The sequence below is a fragment of the Heptranchias perlo genome, chromosome 28 (genome assembly GCF_035084215.1).
Source record: "Heptranchias perlo isolate sHepPer1 chromosome 28, sHepPer1.hap1, whole genome shotgun sequence".
Taxonomy (NCBI): domain Eukaryota; kingdom Metazoa; phylum Chordata; class Chondrichthyes; order Hexanchiformes; family Hexanchidae; genus Heptranchias; species Heptranchias perlo.
Genome location: NC_090352.1, coordinates 41,345,316 through 41,370,186, shown reverse-complemented (window position 1 = coordinate 41,370,186; position 24,871 = coordinate 41,345,316). Strand labels below are relative to the sequence as shown.

The 24,871-nt window shown below is 44.1% G+C and overlaps 1 protein-coding gene across 1 annotated transcript in view; it reads right to left on the bottom strand.

Annotated features, from left to right (window-relative positions):
- Window positions 1-24,871, bottom strand: part of LOC137299218 (integrin alpha-E-like) — a 223,693-nt gene that overhangs the window by 185,640 nt on the left and 13,182 nt on the right. Inside the window, exon 2 of the mRNA XM_067967881.1 lies at window positions 9,634-9,751. Coding sequence (XP_067823982.1) covers window positions 9,634-9,751 — 118 coding nt within the window. The remainder of the gene's footprint in view (window positions 1-9,633; window positions 9,752-24,871) is intronic.

Below are 24,871 nucleotides of genomic sequence, written 5' to 3'. Positions count from 1 at the left end.
GTGGTCCCAGCACCGATTCTTGTTGAATACCACTTCCCATCTTTTGCCAGTCTGAGTAACTACATTTAACTCTCTGTTTTCTGTTTTGTAGCTAGCTTGCTATCCATTCTGCTATTTGTCCCCTGACTCCACAGGATCTGACTTTAGTCATGAGTCTACTATGCGGTACCTTATCGAAGGCCTTTTGAAAATCCAAATATACTGCATCTACTACATTACCCTTGACTACTCTTCCTGTTACTTCTTGAAAGAATTCAGTAAGCTTGGTCAAGCATGACTTTCCCTTTTGAAATTCGTGCTGACTATTCTTTATTATATTTTTTCTTTCTAAATGTTTTCCTGTTACACCATTGAGTAAAGATTCCATTATTTTTCCTACCACCAAAGTTCAGCTCATTGGTCTATAATTCATTGAACTAGTTCTATCTCTCTTTTTGAATATAAGAATCACATTAACTGTCCACCAGTCCTCTGGCACTATTTCCTTTTCTAATGAATTTTTATAAATATGTAATAGTGCCTCTGCCATCTCTTCCCTAACTTCTTTTAATATGCGCGGATGCAATCCATCTGGACCAGGGGTTTTATCCTCTCTAAGTTTGATGAGTTTATCAATTATCGACCCCCCCCCCAACCTTTCTACCTTAAACGTCTGTATATCTTTTTTGATCTTTTCTTCTAATGTCATGCCCACCATGTTAGTCTCCCTGGTAAATACTGAAGCAAAGTAATTATTTAATATTTCTGCCATTTTGCTGTCAATACCTGTGAGTTTATCATGTGTTTCCCTTAGTTGCCCTATCCCTATCCTGATTTTTCTTTTGTTATTTATGTGTCTGTCAATTACTTTATTTCTTTTTATATTCCTTGATAATTTAATTTCATAGTTTCTCTTTGCCTTCCTAATTGTTTTTTTTAACTTCTTTCCTAACCTTTTCATATTCCCTTTTGTCATCCTCTCCTCTGTTGTATGCCTTTTTCTTTAGTTTCAATTTCACCCTTATTGCTTTATTCATCCATGGTGTATCATTACTGGCTAGTTTGTTCTTGCTTATTAGTGGGATATACTTTTCCTGGACTCCTCTGATCTCCATTTTAAATGTTTCCACTGCTGTTCTATTTCTTTGTTTGTCAGTAAACTTTTCCAGTTTATTTTCCCTAGTTCCATTCTCATCCTCTGAAAATCAGCTTTTTTCCAATTTATGACTTCGCTCTTTGTCTTATTTATGTCCTTCTCAATCTTTATCTTAAACCTTATTATGTTATGATTGCTATTGCCTCGATGTTCCCCTATGCTTACTTCTCTTAGCTGTTCTGGTTACTTTCCCATTACTAGATCCAGTACTTCTTCTCTTGTTGGGTTTTTTACATACTGGGTAAGAAAGGAGTCCGACATACATTGTAAAAACTCGATTCCCTGTACCCCTTTACCTACCTCTTCTTGCCAGTTTATTTGGGGATAGTTAAGATCTCCCATGATTATTATTCTATGTCCTTTACTCATTTCACATATTTTCTTACATATTTCTTCCTCCATCTCCTTTCCACTATTTGATGGTCTATAGTATACCCCAATGAGCGTGATCAATCCCTTCTTAACTTTTATTTCAGTTCATATGGGTTCTGTTTCTATCATTGTTATTTTTGTCTTTTTTTTTCTACTGCCATTATGTTATCTCTAATTAGTACAGCTACTCCACTCCCTTCTTCTTTCCCTATCCTTTCTGATTATGTTATAGCCTGCAATATTTAGTTGCCAATCCTGTTCTTTATGTAGCCATGTTTAAGTTATTCTTACTACATCTGGTTCCTTGCTAAGGATTATAGCCTCCTGTTCCCCCATTTTATTTTGGAAGCTGTGTACATTGCTGTACAGGCAGTTTAATTCATCTTTAATAGTTGTTCCTTTTACTTTATTTTTAACAGTCCTTTTATACTTCTGTTTTATAACTGTATTTGTTCCTTGACCATTTATCTTATCTTTATTCCTTACCCTGGTCTGACCTTTACACTCATCTACCGTTTCTTTTATCTTTAAGCTTTTGTTCTTGCTACCAGATCCCTCCCCCTATCTTGCTAGTTTAAAGCCTTATTCTATTTATCCTTTCCATTAGGACTCTGGTCCCATTCTGGTTCAGGTGGAGTCTGTCCCAGCGGTACAGCTCCTTCCTGTCCCAGTACTGGTGCCAGTGTCCCTTGAAATGGAACCTTTCCTTCCCACACCAGTCTTTCAGCCACACATTCACCTTTCTGATCTGCCTCTACCAATGCCAATTAGGACATGGCTCGAGTAGTAAATCTGAGATTACCACCTGTGAGGTCCTGCCTTTTAATATAGTTCCTAGCTCCTGATATTCCCTTAGCGGGACCTCCTCCTTGTTCTTCCTTATGTCATTGGTGCCGACATGGACCACGACAACTGGATCCTCCCGCTCCCTTTCCAAGTTCCTCTCCAGTTGCTCCAAGATGTCCTTTACCCTTGCACCAGGTAGGCAACACACCCTGCTAGACTCTCTGTCGCGAATGCAGAGGACGTTATCTATCCCCCTGATTATAAAATCCCCTATGACTACAACCTTTCTATTCTGATCCTCCACCCACACCCGCTCCGCCCCTTGGCCTGCCTCATGATCCATGGTTAACATTCTGGGCATCCTCCCTGCAGCCTTCATCCTTATCCTCACAGGTATCAAGTACCTCATAGGTGTCGGATAGGACCAGTGTCTGCGGAACCTCCTTCTCTATCTCCCCCTCCCTTATATGTTGGAGAGTCTCTAACTCGCACTCCAGCTCAAAGATTCTGAGTTGGAGTACATCAAGCCAGAGTCAGTTACTGTGGCAATCCGGGATAGTCTCGCTATCCACAGATTCTCACATATTACAGTTCCGACACACAACCTGTACTGCCATCTCTAGTTTTTACTGAGCGAATAAATAGTTTATTTCTAGGACTAATAGAATCACTTGCGATCAAGGTTATATTTAGTAAATGGATTTTAATTCATTTCAAAATAATTAGAATCATAGAATAGAATCATAGAAAGTTATGACACAGAAGAAGGCCGTTCGGCCCATCATGTCCATGCCGGCCGAAAAAGAGCTATCCAGTTTGATCCCACTTTCCAGCACTTGGTCCATAGCCCTGTAGGTTACGACACTTCGAGTGCACATCCAAGTACTTTTCAAATGAGTTGAGGGGTTCTGCCTCCACCATCCTTTCAGGCAGTTTGTTCCAGACCCCCACCACTCTCTGAGTGAGAAAATATCTCCTCAGCTCTCCTCTAATCCTTCGACCAATTACTTTAAATCTATGCCCTCTGGTCACTGACCCCTCTGCTAAGGGAAATAAGTCCTCCCTATCCACTCTATCCAGTCATAATTTTATATACCTCAATTAAATCTCCCCTCAGCCTCCTGTGTTCCAAGGAAAACTTTCCCAGCCTATCCAATCTTTCCTCATAGCTAAAATTCTCCAGCCCTGAAAACATCCTCATAAATCTTCTCTGTACCCTCTCCAGTGCAATCACATCTTTCCTGTAATGTGGTGGCCAGAACTGAAGTTGTGGCCCAACCAATGTTTTATGTAGTTTTGTATCACCTCCATATAGGACCATAAGACCATAAGAGATAGGAGCAGGAGTAGGCCATTCGGCCCCTCGACCCTGCGCTGCCATTCAAGGCGATCATGGCTGATCTGATTTTTACCTCAATTCCACTTTCCTGCCTTTTCCCCATATCCTTTGACTCCCTTGCTGATCAAAAATTTGTCTAACTCAGCCTTGAATGTATTCAATGACTCAGCCTCCATAGCTTTTTGGGATAAAGAATTCCAAAGATTCATGACCCTCTGGGAGAAGAAATTCCTCCTCATTTCCGTGTTAAATGGGCGAACCCTTATTCTGAGACTATGCCCCCTAGTTTTAGATTCCCCCATGAGGGGTAACATCCTCTCAGCATCTACACTATCGAGTCCCCTCAGAATCTTGTATGTTTCAATAAGATCTCCTCTCATTCTTCTAAACTCCAATGAGTATAGACCCAACCTCTTCAATCTTTCCTCATAAGACAACCCTTCCATACCTGGAATCAACCGAGTGAACCTTCTCTGAACTGCCTCCAATGCAAGTATGTCCTTCCTTAAATAAGGGCACCAGAACTGTACGCAGTGCTCCAGATGTTGTCTCACCAGCACCCTGTACAGTTGTAGCATGACTTCCCTGCTTTTATATTCCATCCCCCTAGAAATAAAGGCCAATATTCGCATTACCTGCTGCACCTGTATGTTGACTTTTTGTGTTTCATGTACAAGGACACCCAGGTCAATCTGTACCGCAGCATTTTGTAGTATTTCACCATTCAAATAATATTTTGCTTTTTTATTTTCCTCCCAAAGTGGATGACTTCACATTTTCCCACATTATATTCCATCTGCCAAATTTTTGCCCATTCGCTTAACCTGTCAATATCCCTTTGCAGACACTTTGTGTCCTCATCGCAACTTGCTTTTCCACCTAACTTTGTACCATCAGCAAATTTTGCCACAAGACACTCTATTCCTTCATCCAAGTCACTGATATATATTGTAAATAGTTGAGGCCCCAGCACTGATCCCTGTGGCACCCCACCAGTTACAGATTGCCATTTTGAAAATGACCCTTTTATCCCAACTCTTTGTTTTCTGTTAGTTAGCCAATCCTCTATCCATGCCAGCATATTACCCCCAACACCATGAGCTCTTATCTTGTGCAGTAATCTTTTATGTGGCATCTTATCGAAAGCCTTTTGGAAATCCAAATATACTGCATCCATTGGTTCCCCTTTATCTCCCTGCTCTTATATTCTATGCCTCGGCTAATTTTTATTTTATTCGTTCATGGGATGTGGGCTTCACTGGTGAGGCCGGCATTTATTGCCCTAATTGCCCTTGAGAAGGTGGTGGTGAGCTGCCTTCTTGAACTGCTGCAGTCCATGTGGCGAAGGTTCTCCCACAGTGCTGTTAGGAAGGGAGTTCCAGGATTTTGACCCAGCGACGATGAAGGAATGGCAATATATTTCCAAGTCGGGATGGTGTGTGACTTGGAGGGGAACGTACAAGTGGTGGTGTTCCCATGTGCCTGCTGCCCTTGTCCTTCTAGGTGGTCGAGGTCGTGGGTTTGGGAGGTGCTGTCGAAGAAGCCTTGGCGAGTTGCTGCAGTGCATCCCTTGCATGGTACATACTGCAGCCACAGTGCACCGGTGTTGAAGGGAGTGAATGTTTAGGGTGGTGGATGGGGTTCCAATCAAGCGGGCTGCTTTGTCCTGGATAGTGTCGAGCTTCTTGAGTGTTGTTAGAGCTGCACTCATCCAGGCAAGAGAAGAGTATTACACCACACTCCTGATTAGTGTCTTGTAGATGGTGGAAAGGCTTTGGGGAGTACCCGCAGAATACCCAGCCTCTGACCTGCTCTTGCAGCCACAGTATTTATATGGATGGTCCAGTTAAGTTTCTGGTCAATGGTGACCCCAAGGATGTTGATGGTGGGGAATACGGCGATGGTAATGCCGTTGAATGTCAAGGGGAGCTGGTTGGACTCTCTCTTGTTGGAGATGGTCATTGCCTGGCACTTGTCTGGCGCGAATGTTACTTGCCACTTATCAGCCTAAACCTGGATGTTCTCCAGGTCTTGCTGCATGCGGGCACGGACTGCTTTAATATCTGAGGGGTTGCGAATGGAACTGAACACTGTGCAATCATCAGCGAATGTCCCCATTTCTGGCCTTATGATGGAGGGAAGGTCATTGATGAAGCAGCTGAAGATGGTTGGGCCTAGGACACTGCCCTGAGGAACTTCGGCAGCAATGTCCTGGGGCTGAGATGATTGGCCTCCAACAACCACTACCATCTTCCTTTGTGCTAGGTATGACTCCAGCCACTGGAGAGCTTTCCCTCAGATTCCCATTGACTTCAATTTTACCAGGGCTCCTTGGTGCTACACTCGGTCAAAAGCTGCCTTGATGTCAAGGGCAGTCACTCTCATCTCACCTCTGAAATTCAGCTCTTTTGTTCTTGTTTGAGCGGAACCCAAACTGAACATCGGTGAGCAGGTTATTGGTGAGTAATTGCCGCTTGATAACACTGTCGACGACACCTTCCATCGCTTTGCTGATGATTGAGAGTAGACTGATGGGACGGTAATTAGCCGGATTAGATTTGTCCTTTGTGGACAGGACATACCTGGGCAATTTTCCACATTGTCAGGTAGATGCCAGTGTTGTAGCTGTACTGGAACAGTTTGGCTAGAGGTGCGGCTAGTTCTGGAGCACAAGTCTTCAGCGCTACAGCCGAGATGTTGTCGGGGCCCATAGCCTTTGCTGTATCCAGTGCACTCAGCCGTTTCTTGACATCACGTGAAGAGAATCGAATTGGCTGAAGACTGGCTTCTGTGATGGTGGGGATATCGGGAGGCGGCCGAGATGAATCATCCACTCGGCACTTCTGGCTGAAGATGGTTGCAAACGCTACACCTTGTCTTTTGCACTCACGTGCTGGACTCCGCCATCATTGAGGATGGGGATGCTTACAGAGCCTCCTCCTCCCGTTAGTTGTGTAATTGTCCACCACCATTCACGACTGGATGTGGCAGGACTGCAGAGCTTTGATCTGATCCGTTGGTTGTGGAATCGCTTAGGTCTGTCTATAGCATGTTGCTTCCGTTGTTTAGCATGCATGTAGTCCTGAGTTGTAGCTTCATCAAGTTGGCACCTCATTTTTAGGTACGCCTGGTGCTGCTCCTGGAATGCTCTTCTATAGTCCTCATTGAACCAGGGTTGATCCCCTGGCTTGCTGGTAATGGTAGAGTGAGGAATATGCCGGGCCATGAGGTTACAGATTGTGCTGGAATACAATTCTGCCGCTATTGATGGCCCACAACGTCTCATGGATGCCCAGTTTTGAGCTGCTAGATCTGTTCTGAATCTATCCCATTTAGCACGGTGATAGTGCCACACAACACGTTGGATGGTGTCCTCAGTGTGAAGGCGGGACTTCGTCTCCACGAGGACTGTGCTGTGGTCACTCCTACCAATACAGTCATGGACAGATGCATCTGCGACAGGTAGATTGGTGAGGACGAGGGCAAGTAGGTTTTTCCCTCATGTTGGTTCGCTCACCACCTGCTGCAGGCCCAGTCTGGCAGTTATATCCTTCAGGACTCAGCCAGCTCAGTCAGTAGTGGCGCTACCGGGCCACTCTTGGTGATGGACATTGAAGTCCCCCACCCAGAGTACATTCTGTGCCCTTGTATGCCTTTTTAACCACCTCATCTACCTGTCCTGCTACCTTCAGGAATCTGTGGGCATGCACTCCAAAGTCCATTTGTTCCTCCACACCTCTCAGTATCTTCCCATTTATTGTGTATTCCCTTGCCTTGTTTGTCCTCCCCAAATGCATTACCTCACACTTCTCTGGATTGAATTCCATTCACTACTTTTCTGCCCACCTGACCAGTCCATTGATATCTTCCTGCAGTCTCCAGCTTCATCCTCACTATCAACCACACAGCCAATTTTTGTATCATCTGCAAACTTCTTGATCAAGCCCCCCACATTCAAGTCCATATCATTTATACCACAAAAAGCAAGGAATCTAGGATTGAGCCTTGCGGAACCCCATTAGAAACAGCCTTCCAATCGCAAAAACACCCGTCAACTATTATCCATTGCTTCTTGCCATTGAGCCAATTTTGGATCCAACTAGCCATTTTCCCTTGGATCCCATGGGCTTTTACTTTTTTGACCAGTCTGCCATGTGGGACCTTGTCAAAAGCCTTGCTAAAATCCATGCACACTACATCAAATGCGTTACCCTCATCGACCCTCCTTGTTACCTCCTCAAAAAATTCAATCAAATTAGTCAGACACAACCTTCCCTTAATAAATCCATGCTGACTGTCCTTGATTAACCCGTGCCTTTCTAAATGACCATTTCTGCTGTCCCTCAGAATTCATTCAAATAATTTGCCCACCACTGAGGTTGCACTGACTGGCCTATAATACTCGGTCTATCTCACCCGCCCTTTTTAAACAACAGTACAACGTTAGCAGTCCTCCAATCCTCCGGCACCACGCCTGTAGCCAGAGAGGATCGGAAAATAATGGTCAGACCCTCTGCTATTTCCTCCCTTACTTCTCTTAACAGCCTGGGATACATTTCATCCAGGCCTGGTGATTTATCTACTTTCACAAAGATGCTAAACCCCTTAATACTTCCTTTCTCACTATGTTTATCCCATCCAATATTTTACACACCTCCTCCTTAACTCCAATCTCTGCATCGTCCTCCTCTTTTGTGAAGACAGACGCAAAGGGATGAGGGGGTGATCATATGAGGAGAGGTTGAGTAGATTGGGACTCTACTCATTGGAGTTCAGAAGAATGAGAGGTGATCTTATTGAAACATATAAGATTGTGAAGGAGCTTGATCGGGTGGATGCAGTAAGGATGTTCCCAAGGATGGGTGAAACTAGAACTAGGGGGCATAATCTTAGAATAAGGGGCTGCTCCTTCAAAACTGAGATGAGGAGAAACTTCTTCACTCAGAGGGTAGTAGGTCTGTGGAATTTGCTGCCCCAGGAAGCTGTGGAAGCTACATCATTAAATAAATTTAAAACAGAAATAGACAGTTTCCGAGAAGTAAAGGGAATTAGGGGTTATGGGGAGCGGGCAGGAAATTGGACATGAAGCTGAGTTCAGATCGGTCAAGGCCCTGTGGGTGGGGGAGCGGGCCCAGGGGCTGAGTGGCCGGGTCCTGCTCCTACCTCTTGTGTTCTTTAGATTTGAGGTTAGGATCAGATCAGCCATGATCTTATTGAATGGCGGAGCAGGCTCGAGGGGCCGATTGGCCTACTCCTGCTCCTATTTCTTATGTTATGTTCTTATGTTCTTATTCATTAAGAATCATACCCACATCTTCCGCCTACACATATAGGTTACCTTTTTGGTCTCTAATAGACCCTACTCTTTCCTTAGTTATCCTCTTGTTCTTTATGTATTTATAAAATATTTTTGGGTTTTCCTTAATTTTCTTGCCTTAATTAGTAATTACTTAGTCTTTTTTTAAATTTTATGTATTTTTTATTTACGTTTTAAAAGCTGATAGACTAGTTTATAGTCCCTTGGTTTAAACTGCTTAGCACCTCCTTCCCCCTGTGCACCTAATTCCCACATTCACCAAATTCCCAGTAGAAAGTCCTCACCCTGTGAGCAATTCATTCTGTTAGAGGTTCCCTCAGAAACCTCAATAGATGGATTAAAGTTCATAATAAGATAAACCAACAGGGTATGTGGATGGAGTGGGCTTAATGAGCCTAATGGCCTTTCTATTCTATGTTCTCACAAATCAAGTAACCCAAGCTCCTCTTCCACTCCTCCCAGTGGCCACTCAATGCTGAATAAGGAGAATCCTTGGAATAAATCACTTGACCTGATAGGTAGAACAGAGCGCCAGGACTTTAACAGATAAGAACAAAAAACATAAGGCAAAACAAAAATCACCATAAAATTTATGTTGAAAATACCACCAGATTAAATAATTAACTACACTCTTTCAAAGTCTGTGAAAAGTTTAACCAATAGAATCTGAATAAATCCTCTTACCCATTGTTATCTCCATGACTGTACTGAACAACATTCTGTCCAAACAGGGCATTATTGTTGTTTTGAAAGTGCACCTTTATTTTGGTATCGATGTTGAAGCTGTCTGATGCATTCAGAGCTACAATAAGCAGAGATAGAATAAATTAAAGGAAGAGTGAGCCTAATAACACTGTAAACTACCTCATTGCTAATCATAAATCTGTCATACATAATGTGTTACATTTGAAAGGACCGAGTATGGACAAGCCATAATGGAGATCAGTTTGTTTCGATTGGACGACAGACCCCGCTGCTGAATTAAGTGATTGTGCCATGGGGGGTTAAACACAGAAATATCGAGATTTAGGTTATTGCACGTTTCAGGGAAATTGCATATACGAAGCTGTGAACGTCAAGGAAATATTAAGATTAAAACTTGTGATAACTAGGAAAAGGACAAATTACAAACCTTTTTAAACAAAAGGAACCATGCTTATCTTTAAGACTGACATACTGTTTGAACTGTAATGATCTTACTGGTATTTATGTTATGAGCAAGAACAATCAGGTCTCAGAACTGCTCTTTAGCTCCCTTTAGCTAAAATTCCAAGCACAATAAATTGTCCATTTGACACTGTTCTGTGATAAATAAAGCAAGATGGCCCAGTTAAGTTTCTGGTCAATATTGACTCCAGACCCCATAAAGTCTCATGGCATCAGGTCAAACATGAGCAAGGAAACCTCCTGCTGATTACCACCTACCACCCTCCCTCAGCTGATGAATCAGTAATCCTCCATGTTGAGCACCACTTGGAGGAAACACTGAGGGTAGCAAGGCCACAGAATGTACTTTGGGTGGGGGACTTCAATGTCCAACACCAAGAGTGGCTCGGCAGCACCACTACTGACTGAGCTGGCCGAGTCCTGAAGGATATAGCTGCCAGACTGGGCCTGTGGCAGGTGGTGAGAGAACCAACACGAGGAAGAAACCTACTTGACCTCGTCCTCACCAATCTACCGTTGCAGATGCATCTGTCCATGACAGTATTGGTAGGAGTGACGACCGCACAATCCTTGTGGAGACGAAGTCCCGACTTCACACTAAGGACACCGTCCATCGTGTTGTGTGATACTACCACTGTGCTAAATGGGATAGATTCAGAACAGATCTAGCAGCTCAAAGCTGGGCATCCATGAGGCGCTGTGGGCCATCAGCAGCAGCAGAATTGCAGCACAATCTGTAACTTCATGGCTCGGCATATCCCTCACTCTACCATTACCATCAAGCAGGGGATCAACCCTGGTTCAATGAGGAGTGTAGAAGAGCATGCCAGGAGCAGCACCAGGCGTACCTAAAAATGAGGTGCCAACCTGGTGAAGCTACAACATGGGGTTACATGAATGCTAAACAGCGGAAGCAGCATGCTAAAGACAGAGCTAAGCAATCCCACAACCAATGGATCATAGAATAATAGAAACATTGTAAATTTAGGACACAGACGGAGGCCATACGGCCCATCATGTCTGCGCCGGTCGAAAACGAGCCATCCAGCGTAATCCCACTTTCCAGCACTTGGTCTGTAGCCTTGTAAGTTATAGCATTTCAAGTGCATATCCGAGTACTTTTTAAATATGATGAGGGTTTCTGCCTCGACCACCCTTTCAGGTAGTGAGTTCCAGACCCCCACCACCCTCTGGGTGAAAAGAATTTTCCTCAGCTCCCCTTGAATCCTTCTACCAATCACTTTAAATATATGCCCCCTGGTTATTGACCTCTCTGCTAAGGGAAATAGGTCTTTCCTAATTTTGTACACCTCAATTAAATCACCCCTCAGCCTCCACTGTTCCAAAGAAAACAACCCCAGCCTATCCAATCTCTCCTCATCGATAAAATTCTCCAGTCCTGGCAACATCCTCTGCACCCTCTCCAGTGCAATTACATCCTTCCTGTGATGTGGTGATCAGAACTGTACACAGTACTCAAGCTGTGGCCTAACTAGTGTTTGATACAGTTCGAGCATAACCTCCCTGCTCTTAAATTGTATGCCGCGGCAAATAAAAGAAAGTATCCTGTATGCCTTCTCAACCACCTTATCAACCCGTCCTGCTACTTTAACACAGCTGTGGACATACATTCCAAGGTCCCTCACTTCCTCTACACCTTTCAGTATCCTCCCATTTATTGTGTATTGTTGCACAATAAATGGGAGGATTCTGAAAGGTGTTGCCTTGTTTGCCCTCTACAAATGCATGACTTCAAAATTAGAATCATAGAGGTTTACAACATGGAAACAGGCCCTTCGGCCCAACATGTCCATGTCGCCCAGTTTATACCACGAAGCTAGTCCCAATTGCCTGCACTTGGCCCATATCCCTCTATACCCATCTTACCCATGTAACTGTCCAAATGCTTTTTAAAAGACAAAATTGTACCCGTTTCTACTACTGCCTCTGGCAGCTCGTTCCAGACACTCACCACCCTTTGAGTGAAAAAATTGCCCCTCTGGACCCTTTTGTATCTCTCCCCTCTCACCTTAAATCTATGCCCCCTCGTTATAGACTCCCCTACCTTTGAGAAAAGATTTTGACTATCTACCTTATCTATGCCCCTCATTATTTTATAGACTTCTATAAGATCACCCCGAAGCCTCCTACTCTCCAGGGAAAAAAGTCTCAGTCTATCTAACCTCTCCCTATAAGTCAAACCATCACGTCCCAGTAGCATCCTAGTAAATCTTTTCTGCACTCTTTCTAGTTTAATAATATCCTTTCTATAATAGGGTGACCAGAACTGTACACAGTATTCCAAGTGTGGCCTTACTAATGTCTTGTACAACTTCAACAAGACATCCCAACTCCTGTATTCAGTGTTCTGACCAATGAAACCAAGCATGCTGAATGCCTTCTTCACCACCCTATCCACCTGTGACTCCACTTTCAAGGAGCTATGAACCTGTACTCCTCGATCTCTTTGTTCTATAACTCTCCCCAACGCCCTACCATTAACGGAGTAGGTCCTGGCCCGATTCGATCTACCAAAATGCATCACCTCACATTTATCTAAATTAAACTCCATCTGCCATTCATCGGCCCACTGGCCCAATTTATCAAGATCCCGTTGCAATCCCAGATAACCTTCTTCACTGTCCACAATGCCACCAATCTTGGTGTCATCTGCAAACTTACTAACCATGCCTCCTAAATTCTCATCCAAATCATTAATATAAATAACAAATAACAGCGGACCCAGCACCGATCCCTGAGGCACACCGCTGGTCACAGGCCTCCAGTTTGAAAACAACCCTCTACAACCACCCTCTGTCTTCTGTCGTCAATCCAATTTTGTATCAAATTGGCTACCTCACCTTGGATCCCGTGAGATTTAACCTTATGTAACAACCTACCATGCGGTACCTTGTCAAAGGCTTTGCTGAAGTCCATGTAGACCACGTCTACTGCACAGCCCTCATCTATCTTCTTGGTTACCCCTTCAAAAAACTCAATCAAATTCGTGAGACATGATTTTCCTCTCACAAAACCATGCTGACTGTTCCTAATCAGTCCCTGCCTCTCCAAATGCCTGTAGATCCTGTCTCTCAGAATACCCTCTAACAACTTACCCACTACAGATGTCAGGCTCACCGGTCTGTAGTTCCCAGGCTTTTCCCTGCCGCCCTTCTTAAACAAAGGCACAACATTTGCTACCCTCCAATCTTCAGGCACCTCACCTGTAGCTGTCGATGATTCAAATATCTCTGCAAGGGGACCCGCAATTTCCTCCCTAACCTCCCACAACGTCCTGGGATACATTTCATCAGGTCCCGGAGATTTATCTACCTTGATGCGCATTAAGACTTCCAGCACCTCCCTCTCTGTAATATGTACACTCCTCAAGACATCACTATTTATTTCCCCAAGTTCCCTAACATCCATGCCTTTCTCAACCGTAAATACAGATGTGAAATATTCATTTAGGATCTCACCCATCTCTTGTGGTTCCGCACATAGATGACCTTGTTGATCCTTAATTCTCTGGGTTGAATTCCATTTGCCACTTTTCTGCCCACCTGACCAGTCCATTGATATCTTCCTGCAGTCTACAGCCTTCCTCCTTGCTATCTTTTGTATCATCTGCAAACTTCTCAATCATGCCCCCTACATTTAAGTTCAAATCATTAATAGATACCACAAAAAGTAAGGGTCCTAGTACTGAGCCCTGCGGAACCCCACTGGAAACAGCCTTCCAGTCGCAAAAACACCCGTCAACTATTACCCATTGCTTCTTGCCATTGAGCCAATTTTGGATCCAACTAGCCATTTTCCCTTGGATCCCATAGGCTTTTACTTTTTTGACCAGTCTGCCATATGGGACCTTGTCAAATGTCTTGCTAAATCCACGTAGGTTACATCAAACACACTACCCTCATCGATCCCCTTGTTACCTCCTCAAAAAATTCGATCAAGTTAGTCAGACACGACCTTCCCTTTACAAATCTGTACTGACTCTCTTTGATTAATCCGTGCCTTTCTAAGTGACGGTTTATTCCGTCCCTAAGAACTGATTCAAATAATTTGCCCACCACCGAGGTTAGACTAATCGGCCTGTAATTACTCGGTCTATCCCTCTCTCCCTTTTTTAAACAAAGGTACAACGTTAGCAGTCCTCCAATCCTCTGGCACCACACCTGTATCCAGGGAGGATCGGAAAATGATGGTCAGACCCTCTGCTATTTCCTACCTTGCTTCTTTTAACAGCCAGGGATACATTTCATCCAGGCCTGATGATTTATCTACTTTTAAACATGCTAATCCCCTTAATACTTCCTCTTTCACTATGTTTATCCCATCCAATATTTCATACTCCTCCTCCTTACCTACAATGTCTGCATTGTCCCTGTCTTTTGTGAAGGCAGACGCAAAGTATTCATTAAGAACTATACCAACATCTTCCGCCTCCACACATCCTTTTTGGTCTCTAATAGGCCTTAATCTTTCCTTTGTTATCCTCTTGCTCTTAATGTATTTATAAAACATCTTTGGGTTTTCACTGATTTTACTTGCCAATATTTTTTCATGCCCTCTCTTTGCTTTCCTAATATCCTTCTTAATTTCACCCCTGCACTTTCTATACTCCTCTAGGCTTTCTCTAATATTGAGCTCTCGTGTCATAGAACCATAGAAAAGATACAGCACAGAAGGGGGCCATTTAGCCCATCATGTCCGCGCCGGCTTGAAGAACAACCAGGTGCCCATTCTAATCCCACCTTCCAGCACCCGGTCTGTAGCCCTGCAGCTAACAGCTTGTGTCTGACATAAGCTTTCCTTTTTTGCCTTATCTTACCCTGTATGCTACTTGACATCCAGGGGGCTCCAGACTTGGCAGTCTCACCCATCAAATCAAAGCTCTGCGGTCCTGCCACATCCAGTCGTGAATGGTGGTGGACAATTAAACAATTAACGGGAGGAGGTGGATCTGTAAACATCACCATCCTCAATGATGGCAGAGTCCAGCACGAGTGCAAAAGACAAGGCTGAAGCATTTGCAACCATCTTCAGCCAGAAGTGCCGAGTGGATGATTCATCTCGGCCTCCTCCCGAGATCCCCACCATCACAGAAGCCCTCCTTCAGCCAATTCGATTCACTCCACGTGATATCAAAAAACAGCTGAGTGCACTGGATACAGCAAAGGCTATGGGCTCCGGCAACAGCCTGGCTGTAGTGCTGAAGACTTGTGCTCTAGAACAAGCCGCGCCTCTAGCCAAGCTGTTCCAGTACAGCGGCATCTACCCGACAAAGTGGAAAATTGCCCAGGTATGTCCTATCCACAAAAAGCAGGACATATCTAATCCAGCCAATTACCGCCCCATCAGTCTACTCCCAATCATCAGCAAAGTGATGGAAGGTGTCGTCGACAGTGGTATCAAGTGGCACTTACTCACCAATAACCTGCTCACCAATGCCCAGTTTGGACTCCGCCAGGACCACTCGGCGCCAGACCTCATTACAGCCTTGGTCCAAACATGGACAAAAGAGCTGAATTCCAGAGCTGAGGTGAGAGTGACCGCCATTGACATCAAGGCAGCATTTGATCGGGTAGGGCATCAAGGAGCCCTAGTAAAATTGAAGTCAATGGGAATCTGGGGAAAACTCTCCTTTGGCTGGAGTCATACCTAGCACAAAAGACGACGGTAGTGGTTGTTGGAGGCCAAACATCTCAGCCCCAGAACTGCAACTCCAACAACCATCTTCATCTGCTTCATCAATGACCTTCCCTCCATCATAAGGTCAGAAATGGGGATGTTCGCTGATGACTGCACAGTGTTCAGTTCCATTCGCAACCCCTCAGATAATGAAGCAGTCCGAGCCTGCATGCAGCAAGACCTGGACAACATCCAGGCTTGGGCTCATAAGTGGCAAGTAACATTCGCGCCAGATAAGTGCCAGGCAATGACCATCTCCAACAAGAGAGAGTCTAACCACCTCCCCTTGACATTCAACGGCATTACCATTGCCGAATTCCCCACCATCAACATCCTGGGGGTCACCATTGACCAGAAACTTAACTGGACCAGCCATATAAATACTGTGGCTACGAGAGCAGGTCAGAGGCTGGGTATTCTGCGGCGAGTGACTCACCTCCTGACTCCCCAAAGCCTTTCCACCATCTACAAGGCACAAGTCAGGAGTGTGATGGAATACTCTCCACTTGCCTGGATGAGTGCAGCTCCAACAACACTCAAGAAGCTCGACACCATCCAAGATAAAGCAGCCCGCTTGATTGGCACCCCATCCACCACCCTAAACATTCACTCCCTTCACCACCGGCGCACTGTGGCTGCAGTGTGCACCATCCACAGGATGCACTGCAGCAACTCGCCAAGGCTTCTTCGACAGCACCTCCCAAACCCGCGACCTCTACCACCTCGAAGGACAAGAGCAGCAGGCGCATGGGAACAACACCACCTGCACGTTCCCCTCCAAGTCACACACCATCCCGACTTGGAAATATATCGCCGTTCCTTCATTGTCGCTGGGTCAAAATCCTGGAACTCCCTTCCTAACAGCACTGTGGGAGAACCGTCACCACACGGACTGCAGCGGTTCAAGAAGGCGGCTCACCACCACCTTCTCGAGGGCAATTAGGGATGGGCAATAAATGCTGGCCTCGCCAGCGACGCCCACATCCCGTGAACGAATAATAAAAAAAAATAATGTTGAAAAATGTGAAGTTATCCACTTTGGTAAGAAAAACAGAAATGCAGAGTATTTTTTAAATGGTGAGAGATTGGGAAATGTTGATGTTCAAAGGGACCTAGGTGTCGTTGTACATGAGTCACTGAAAGCTAACATGCAGGTGCAGCAAGCAATTAGGAAGGCAAATAGTATGTTGGCCTTTATTACAAAAGGATTTGAGTACAGGAGTAAAGATGTCTTACTGCAATTATATAGGGCCTTGGTGAGACTCCCACTCTGACCTCGGCCTCCTACACTGTTCCAATGAAGCTCAACATAAGCTCGAGGAACAGCACGTCATCTTTCATTTAGGCACTTTACAACCTTCTGGACTCAACATTGATTTTAATAACTTCAGATCATAACTACTGCTCCCATTTTTCCAGACAGTTAGTGCTGGTAATGGTTCTTCTGTTGCTATTTACAGCTACTCTTGACCAGTCTTTTGTTTCTTAATCTGTCCATCACCACATTCCTTGCCTTGCACCATCATCCCTTTTGTCATGTAATCACTCCTGCCCTCTACCCTATTACAGACCTTCCCTTTTGTTCTTTCCTCCCCTCCCCCCTTCCCTGGCTCTGTACTTGCTTAAAAACTTTAACTCTTCAACATCTTCCAGTTCTGCCGAAAGGTCTTTGACCTGAAACGTTAACTCTGTTTCTTTCTCCACAGATGCTGCCTGACTTGCTGAGCTTCTCCAGCATTTTCTGTTTTTATTTCAAAAACTCCCGCTAAGTCTGAAACCCTGCTGGGGCTAACCACCACACTCTTCTGGCCTTTCCCACCTACAAGCTTTTCTCTGTACCCTCTCCAATGAATGTAAATGTTTTTGTATGGTGTGATGCCCAGTTGAACACATACTGTGGGCTGAGCATTGCATTGTATGGCTACTGCATAAGTGCGGTTGGTTTGTACTCTGTTGTTCTCGCTACAGATCCCAGAATTTTGTGAGCATTTTAAAATTGCTTCACCACTTGGTTAGACCACACTTGGGAGTACTGTGCACAGTTCTGGTTCTCCATACTGTAAAAAGAATACAGAGGCATTGGAGAGGGTGCAAAAAGATTCACAAGGATGATACCAGAATTGAGAGGATCTACTTATCAGGAAAGGCTGAACATAGGAACATAGGAACAGGAGTAGGCCATTCAGCCCCTCGTGCCTGCTTCGCCATTTGATAAAATCATGGCTGATCTGTGATCTAACTCCATGTACCTGCCTTTGGCCCATATCCCTTAATACCTTTGGTTGACAAAAAGCTATCTATCTTACATTTAAATTTAGCAATTGGGCTAGTATCAATTGCCATTTGCGGAAGAGAGTTCCAAACTTCTACAACCCTTTGTGTGTAGAAATGTTTTCTAATCTCACTCCTGAAAGGTCTGGCTCTAATTTTTAGACTGTGCCCCCGACTCCTAAAATCCCCAACCAGCGGAAATAGTTTCTCTCTATCCACCCTATCTGTTCCCCTTAATATCTTATAAACTTCGATCAAATCACCCCTTAACCTTCTAAACTCTAGAGAATACAACCCCAATTTGTGTAATCTCTCCTCGTAACTTAATCCTTGAAGTCCGGGTATCATTCTAGTAAACCTACGCTGCACTCCTTCCAAGGCCAATATGTCCTTCCGAAGGTGCGGTGCCCAGAACTGCTCTCAGTACTCCAGGTGCGGTCTAACCAGGGTTTTGTATAGCTGCAGCATAACTTCTGCCCCCTTGTACTCCAGTCCTCGAGATATAAAGGCCAGCATTCCATTAGCCTTCTTGATTATTTTCTGCACCTGTTCATGACACTTCAATGATTTATGTACCTGAACCCCTAAGTCCCTTTGGACATCCACTGTTTTTAACTTTTTACCATTTAGAAAGTACCCTGTTCTATCCTTTTTTGATCCAAAGTGGATGACCTCACATTTGTCTACATTGAATTCCATTTGCCACAGTTTTGCCCATTCACCTAATCTATCAATATCGCTTTGTAATTTTATGTTTTCATCTACACTGCTTACAGTGCCACCAATCTTTGTGTCATCGTCAAACTTAGATATGAGACTTTCTATGCCTTCATCTAAGTCGTTAATAAATATTGTGAATAATTGAGGCCCCAAGACAGATCCCTGCGGGACTCCACTAGTCACATCCTGCCAATGTGAGTACCTTCCCATTATCCCTACTGTCTGTCGCCTTTCGCTCAGCCAACTTCCTAACCAAGTCCGTACTTTTCCCTTGATTCCATGGGCTTCTATCTTAGCTAACAGTCTCTTACGTGGGACCTTATCAAATGCCTTCTGGAAGTCCATATAACTAACATCCATTGACATTCCCCTGACCGCTACTTTAGTCACCTCTTCAAAAAATTCAATCAGGTTTGTCAGGCACGACCTACCTTTCACAAATCCATGCTGGCTCTCTCTGATTAACTGAAAATTCTCGAGGTGTTCAGTCACCCTATCCTTAATTATCGACTCCAGCATTTTCCCCACAACAGATGTTAGGCTAACTGGTCTATAATTCCCAGGTTTCCCTCTCTCTCCTTTCTTAAAAAGTGGAGTGACATGTGCAATTTTCCAATCTAGAGGGACAGTTCCTGAATCTAGGCTCGGGCTCTTTTCTCTAGAAAAGAGAAGGCTGAGGGGTGACCTGATAGAGGTCTTTGAGATAAAGATAGGGTTTCATATCATAGTATCATAGTAGGTGCGGCCAAGGAGGAGGCCATTCAGCCCGTCGTGCCTGTGCCAGCTCTTTGAAAGAGCTATCCAATTAGTCCCATTCCCCTGCTCTTTCCCCAAAGCCCTGTAATTTTTTTCCCTCCAAGTATTTATCTAATTCCCTTTTGAAAGTTACTAATGAATCTGCTTCCACCCTTTCAGGCAGTGCATTCCAGCTCCTTACAACTCACTGCGTAAAGAAAATGTTTCCTCATGTCGCTTTTGGCTCTTTTGCCGATCACCTTAAATCCGTGTCCTCTTGTTACCGACCGTTCTGCCGTTGGAAACAGTTTCTCCTTAAAAACATCAGTCAAAACATCTTTTTTCCCCATCTTCAATATTTTAATAACTAATAAATGAAAGTGCTCAAAGAAAGTGAAAAGAAAGAGAGTTTTTTTAAATGCTCCTATGATTTTTCTCCTCGGTCGCTCACAGGAGTGTCCTGGAGATTAATCTTCAATTCCTAGAGACTCCAGGAGGGTTGGCGACCCTAGAGGAGGCTCATGTCGAGCATAAGCACTGGCATAGACCTGTTAGGGCGAATGCCCTGTTTCTACGTAATTCTAATTCTATGTAATATGCATTGTAAGCATACATGAATGGAATTAGCACATGGGGCTGAGAACTGCAGTCATAGGGGCTTTTTTTATTCTTTCATGGGATGTGGGTGTTGCTGGCAAGGCCAGCATTTATTGCCCATCCCTAATTGCCCTTGAGAAGGTGGTGATGAACCACCTTCTTGAACCACTGCAGTCCGTGTGGTGAAGGCTCTCCCACAGTGCTGTTAGGTAGAGAGTTCCAGGATTTTGACCCAGCGATGAAAAAGGAATGGCGATATATTTCAAAGTCAGGATGGTGTGTGACTTGGAGGGGAATGTGCAGGTGTTGGTGCTCTCATGCACCTGCTGCTCTTATCCTTCTAGGTGGTCGAGGTCGTGGGTTTGGGAGGTGCTGTCAAAGAAGCCTTGGTGAGTTGCTGCCACGGTGCGCTGGGTGGTGGAGGGAGTGAATGTTTAAGGTGGTGGATGGGGTGCCAATCAAGCGGGCTGCTTTGTCCTGGATGATGTTGAGCTTCTTGAGTGTTGTTGGAGTTGCAGTTATCCAGGCAAGTGGAGAGTATTCCATCACACTCCTGACTTGTGCCTTGTAGATGGTGGAAAACCTTTGGGGAGTCAGGAGGTGAGTCACTCGCCGCAGAATACCCAGCCTCTGACCTGCTCTCGTAGCCACAGTATTTATATGGCTGGTCCAGTTAAGTTTCTGGTCAATGGTGACCCCCAGGATGTTGATGGTGGGGGATTCGGCAATGGTAATGCCGTTGAATGTCAAGGGGAGGTGGTTAGACTCTCTCTTGTTGGAGATGGTCATTGCCTGGCACTTGTCTGGAGCGAATGTTACTTGCTACTTATTAGCCCAAGCCTGGATGTTGTCCCGGTCTTGCTGCATGCGGGCATGGACCTCTTCATTATTTGAGGGTTTGAGAATGGAGCTGAACACCATGCATGCATCAGCAAACATCCCCACTTCTGACTTTATGATGGAGAGAAGGTCATTGATGAAGCAGCTGAAGATGGTTGAGCCTAGGACACTGCCCTGAGGAACTCCTGCAGCAATGCCCTGGGGCTGAGATGATTGGCCTCCAACAACCACTACCATCTTCCTTTGTGCTAGGTATGACTCCAGCCACTGGAGAGTTTTCCCCCTGATTCCCATTGACTTCAATTTTACTAGGGCTCCTTGGTGCCGCACTCGGTCAAATGCTGCCTTGATGTCAAGGGCAGTCACTCTCACCTCACCTCTGGAATTCAGCTCTTTTGTCCATGTTTGGACCAAGGCAATAATGAGGTCTGGATTATATTCCATCCGCCATGTTCTTGTCCACTCACTTAGCCTGTCTACATCCCCTTGAAGCCTCTTTGCATCCTCCTCACAACTCACATTCCCACCTAGTTGTGTGACATCAGCAAACTTGGAAATATTACATTTGGTCCCCTCATCCAAATGATCGATATAGATTGTGAATAGCTGGGGCCCAAGCACCGAGCCCTGCGACACTCCACTAGTCACAGTCTGCCAACCTGAAAAAGATAAGTTTATTCCTACTCTCTGTTTTCTATCTGTTAACCAATTCTCAATCCATGCCAGTATATTACCCCCAATTCCATGTGCTCTAACTTTGTTCACCAACCTCCTGTGTGGGACCTTATCGAAAGCCTTCTGAAAATCCAAATACACCATATCCACTGGTTTTCCCTTATCTATTCTACTATTTACAACCTCAAAGAACTCCAATAGGTTTATCAAACATGATTTCCCTTTCATAAATCCATGTTGACTCTGCCAAATCATATTATTATTTTCTAAGGGTCCTGTTATCACATCCTTTCTCATAGATTCTAGCATTTTCCCTCCTACTGATGTCAGGCTAACAGGTCTGTAGTTCCCTGTTTTCTCTCTCCCTCCTTTCTTAAATAGTGGGGTTACATTTGCTACCCTCCAATCTGCAGGAACCATTCCAGAATCTATAGAATTTTGGAAGATGACAACCAATGCATCCACTATCTCTATAGACACCTCTTTCAAAACCCTGGGATGTAGATCATAAGGTCCTTGGGATTTATCGACTTTCAGTCCCATCGTACTATTTTTTTACTATTACTAATTTCTTTCAGTTCCTCATTCTCGCCAGACCCTTGGTTCTTTAGTACTTCTGGGAGGATTTTTGTGTCTTCTTCCGTGAAGACAGACACAAAGTATTTGTTTAATTTCTCTGCCATTGCCTTATTCCCCACTATAAATTCTCCCGTTTCTGTCTGAAGGGACCCACATTTGCCTTCGCCAGTCTTTTCCTTTTCACATACTTATAGAAGCTTTTACAGTCCGTTTTTATGTTTCTCACTAGTTTACTCTCATATTCTATTTTCCCTCTTTATCAATTTCTTGGTCCTTCTTTGTTGAATTCTAAAATGCTCCCAATCCTCAGTCTTACTGGTTTTTCTGGCAACTTCTTATGCCTCTTTCTTTGATTTAATACTATCTTTAATTTCTCACGGTTGGACCACTTTTCCTGTTGGGTTTTTGTGCCTTAAAGGAATATATATTTGTTGCAAATTATGTGTTAATTCTTTAAATGCTAACCATTGCCTGTCTACCATCATACCTTTTAATGTAGTTCCCCAATCAACCACAATCAATTTGCGCCTCATACCCTAGTAGTTTCCTTTGTTTAGATTTACGACCCTAGTTTTGGATTGAACGACATCACTTTCAAACTTAATGAAGAATCCTATCTTATTATGGTCACTCTTCCCTAAGGGCTCCTTTACAACAAGATTATACTAGATCTAAAATAGCCTGTTCCCGAGTTGGGGATCAACATCCTGATCTAGAAAACCATCTCATATACATTCCAGAAATTCGTCCTCCACAGTATTAGTGCTAATTTGGTTTGCCCAATCTGTACATAGATTCAAGTCCCCCATGATTACTGTATTATCCTTGTTACATGCACCTTCCTGCTTTATACCGTGCCCTACATTACATTACCACTACTGTTTGGTGGCCTATAAACAACTCCCACCAAAGTTTTCTGCCCCTTGCTGTTTCTTAGTTCCACTCAAACCGATTGATCTTGATCTTCAGAGCCAAGATTCTTTCTCACTATTGTAATGATCTCTTCCTTTATTAATAACGTTTCCCCACTTCCTTTTCCTTTTTGCCTGTCCTTCCTAAATGTCGAATATCCTTGAATATTCAGTTCCCAGACTTGGTCACCCTGCAGCCACGTCTCTGTAATGGCAATTAGGTCATACCCATTTACTTCTATTTGTGCTGTCAATTCATCTACCTTGTTGCGAATGCTGCGTGCATTCAGATAAAGTGCCTTTAATTTTGACTTTTTAACATTTTTTCCTATTTTGACTTTATTTGCTGCTAGCCTTTGTTTCCGCTGCCTTCCAATTTCATTTACTACTTTTCTGCCTTCCATTTCCAGCTTTGTTACTCTCCCTTCTGAATCTCCTATCAGGTTCCCATCCCCCTGCCAAGTTAGTTTAAACCCTCCCCAACAACACCAGCAAACCTCCCCGCAAGGATATTGGTCCTGCCCTGTTGGGGAAGGAAGGAAACCTGACATCCTTATCCCGTCTGGCCTATATGTGACTCCAGACCCACACCAATGCAGCTGACTCTTAACTGTCCTCCCCACTTATGAAAAACACGATATCCAGTTCAAAACACAAGGGGATCCCATTGTTATACCATCGTATAATTAGATACAGGACAGTAGAGGCACATTCCTGAACACAAGGTACTCAGGCCACTTCTGGGAGTAATCAGCACCGCTATACCCAAAAGAATGTGTAAAATAGACTGGAAACTTGTGCTGGTATTACTCAGTGGCACATGAACAAAGTTACATAGTTTCAGGCCTAGTTTATCAACAGCATAGGATTTTCGCTCCATTAGGAGAGATGGAAACAAGCAAATTAGGATCAATTCAGCAGCTGCGAGTGATGAAACTTTGCCCTTAACATTATTCTGCCACAGACTTTTTCAATATTTTTTTGAAGTAAATGAATCTGCAATCCCTTATCACTCTTATGGTGATGCTACTGTTTCAGATGGCCTTTCATAGTATTATACTGTCATAGTAGGTACAGCACAGGAGGAGGCCATTCGGCCCATTGTGCCTAGCTCTTTGAAAGAACTATCCAATTAGTCCCATTCCCTTGCTCTTTCCTCATAGACCTGTAAATTGTTTCCCTTCAAGTATTTATCCAATTGCCATTTGAAAGTTACTATTGAATCTGCTTCCACCACCCTGTTAGGCAGTGCATTCCATATCATTACAACTCGCTGCATGAAAAAATGTTTCCTCATGTCGCCCCTGGCTCTTTTGCCGATCAACTTAAATCTGTGTCCTTTGGTTACCAACTCTTCTGCCACTGGAAACCGTTGCTCCTTACTTACCTTGTCAAAACACTTCATGACTTTGAACACCTAAGAACATAAGAACATAAGAAATAGGAGCAGGAGTAGGCCAATCGGCCCCTCGAGCCTGCTCCGCCATTCAATAAGATCATGGCTGATCTGATCCTAACCTCAAATCTAAATTCATGTCCAATTTCCTGCCCACTCCCCGTAACCCCTAATTCCCTTTACTTCTAGGAAACTGTCGATTTCTGTTTTAAATTTATTTAATGATGTAGCTTCCACAGCTTCCTGGGGCAGCAAATTCCACAGACCTACTACCCTCTGTGTGAAGAAGTTTCTCCTCATCTCAGTTTTGAAAGAGCAGCCCCTTATTCTAAGA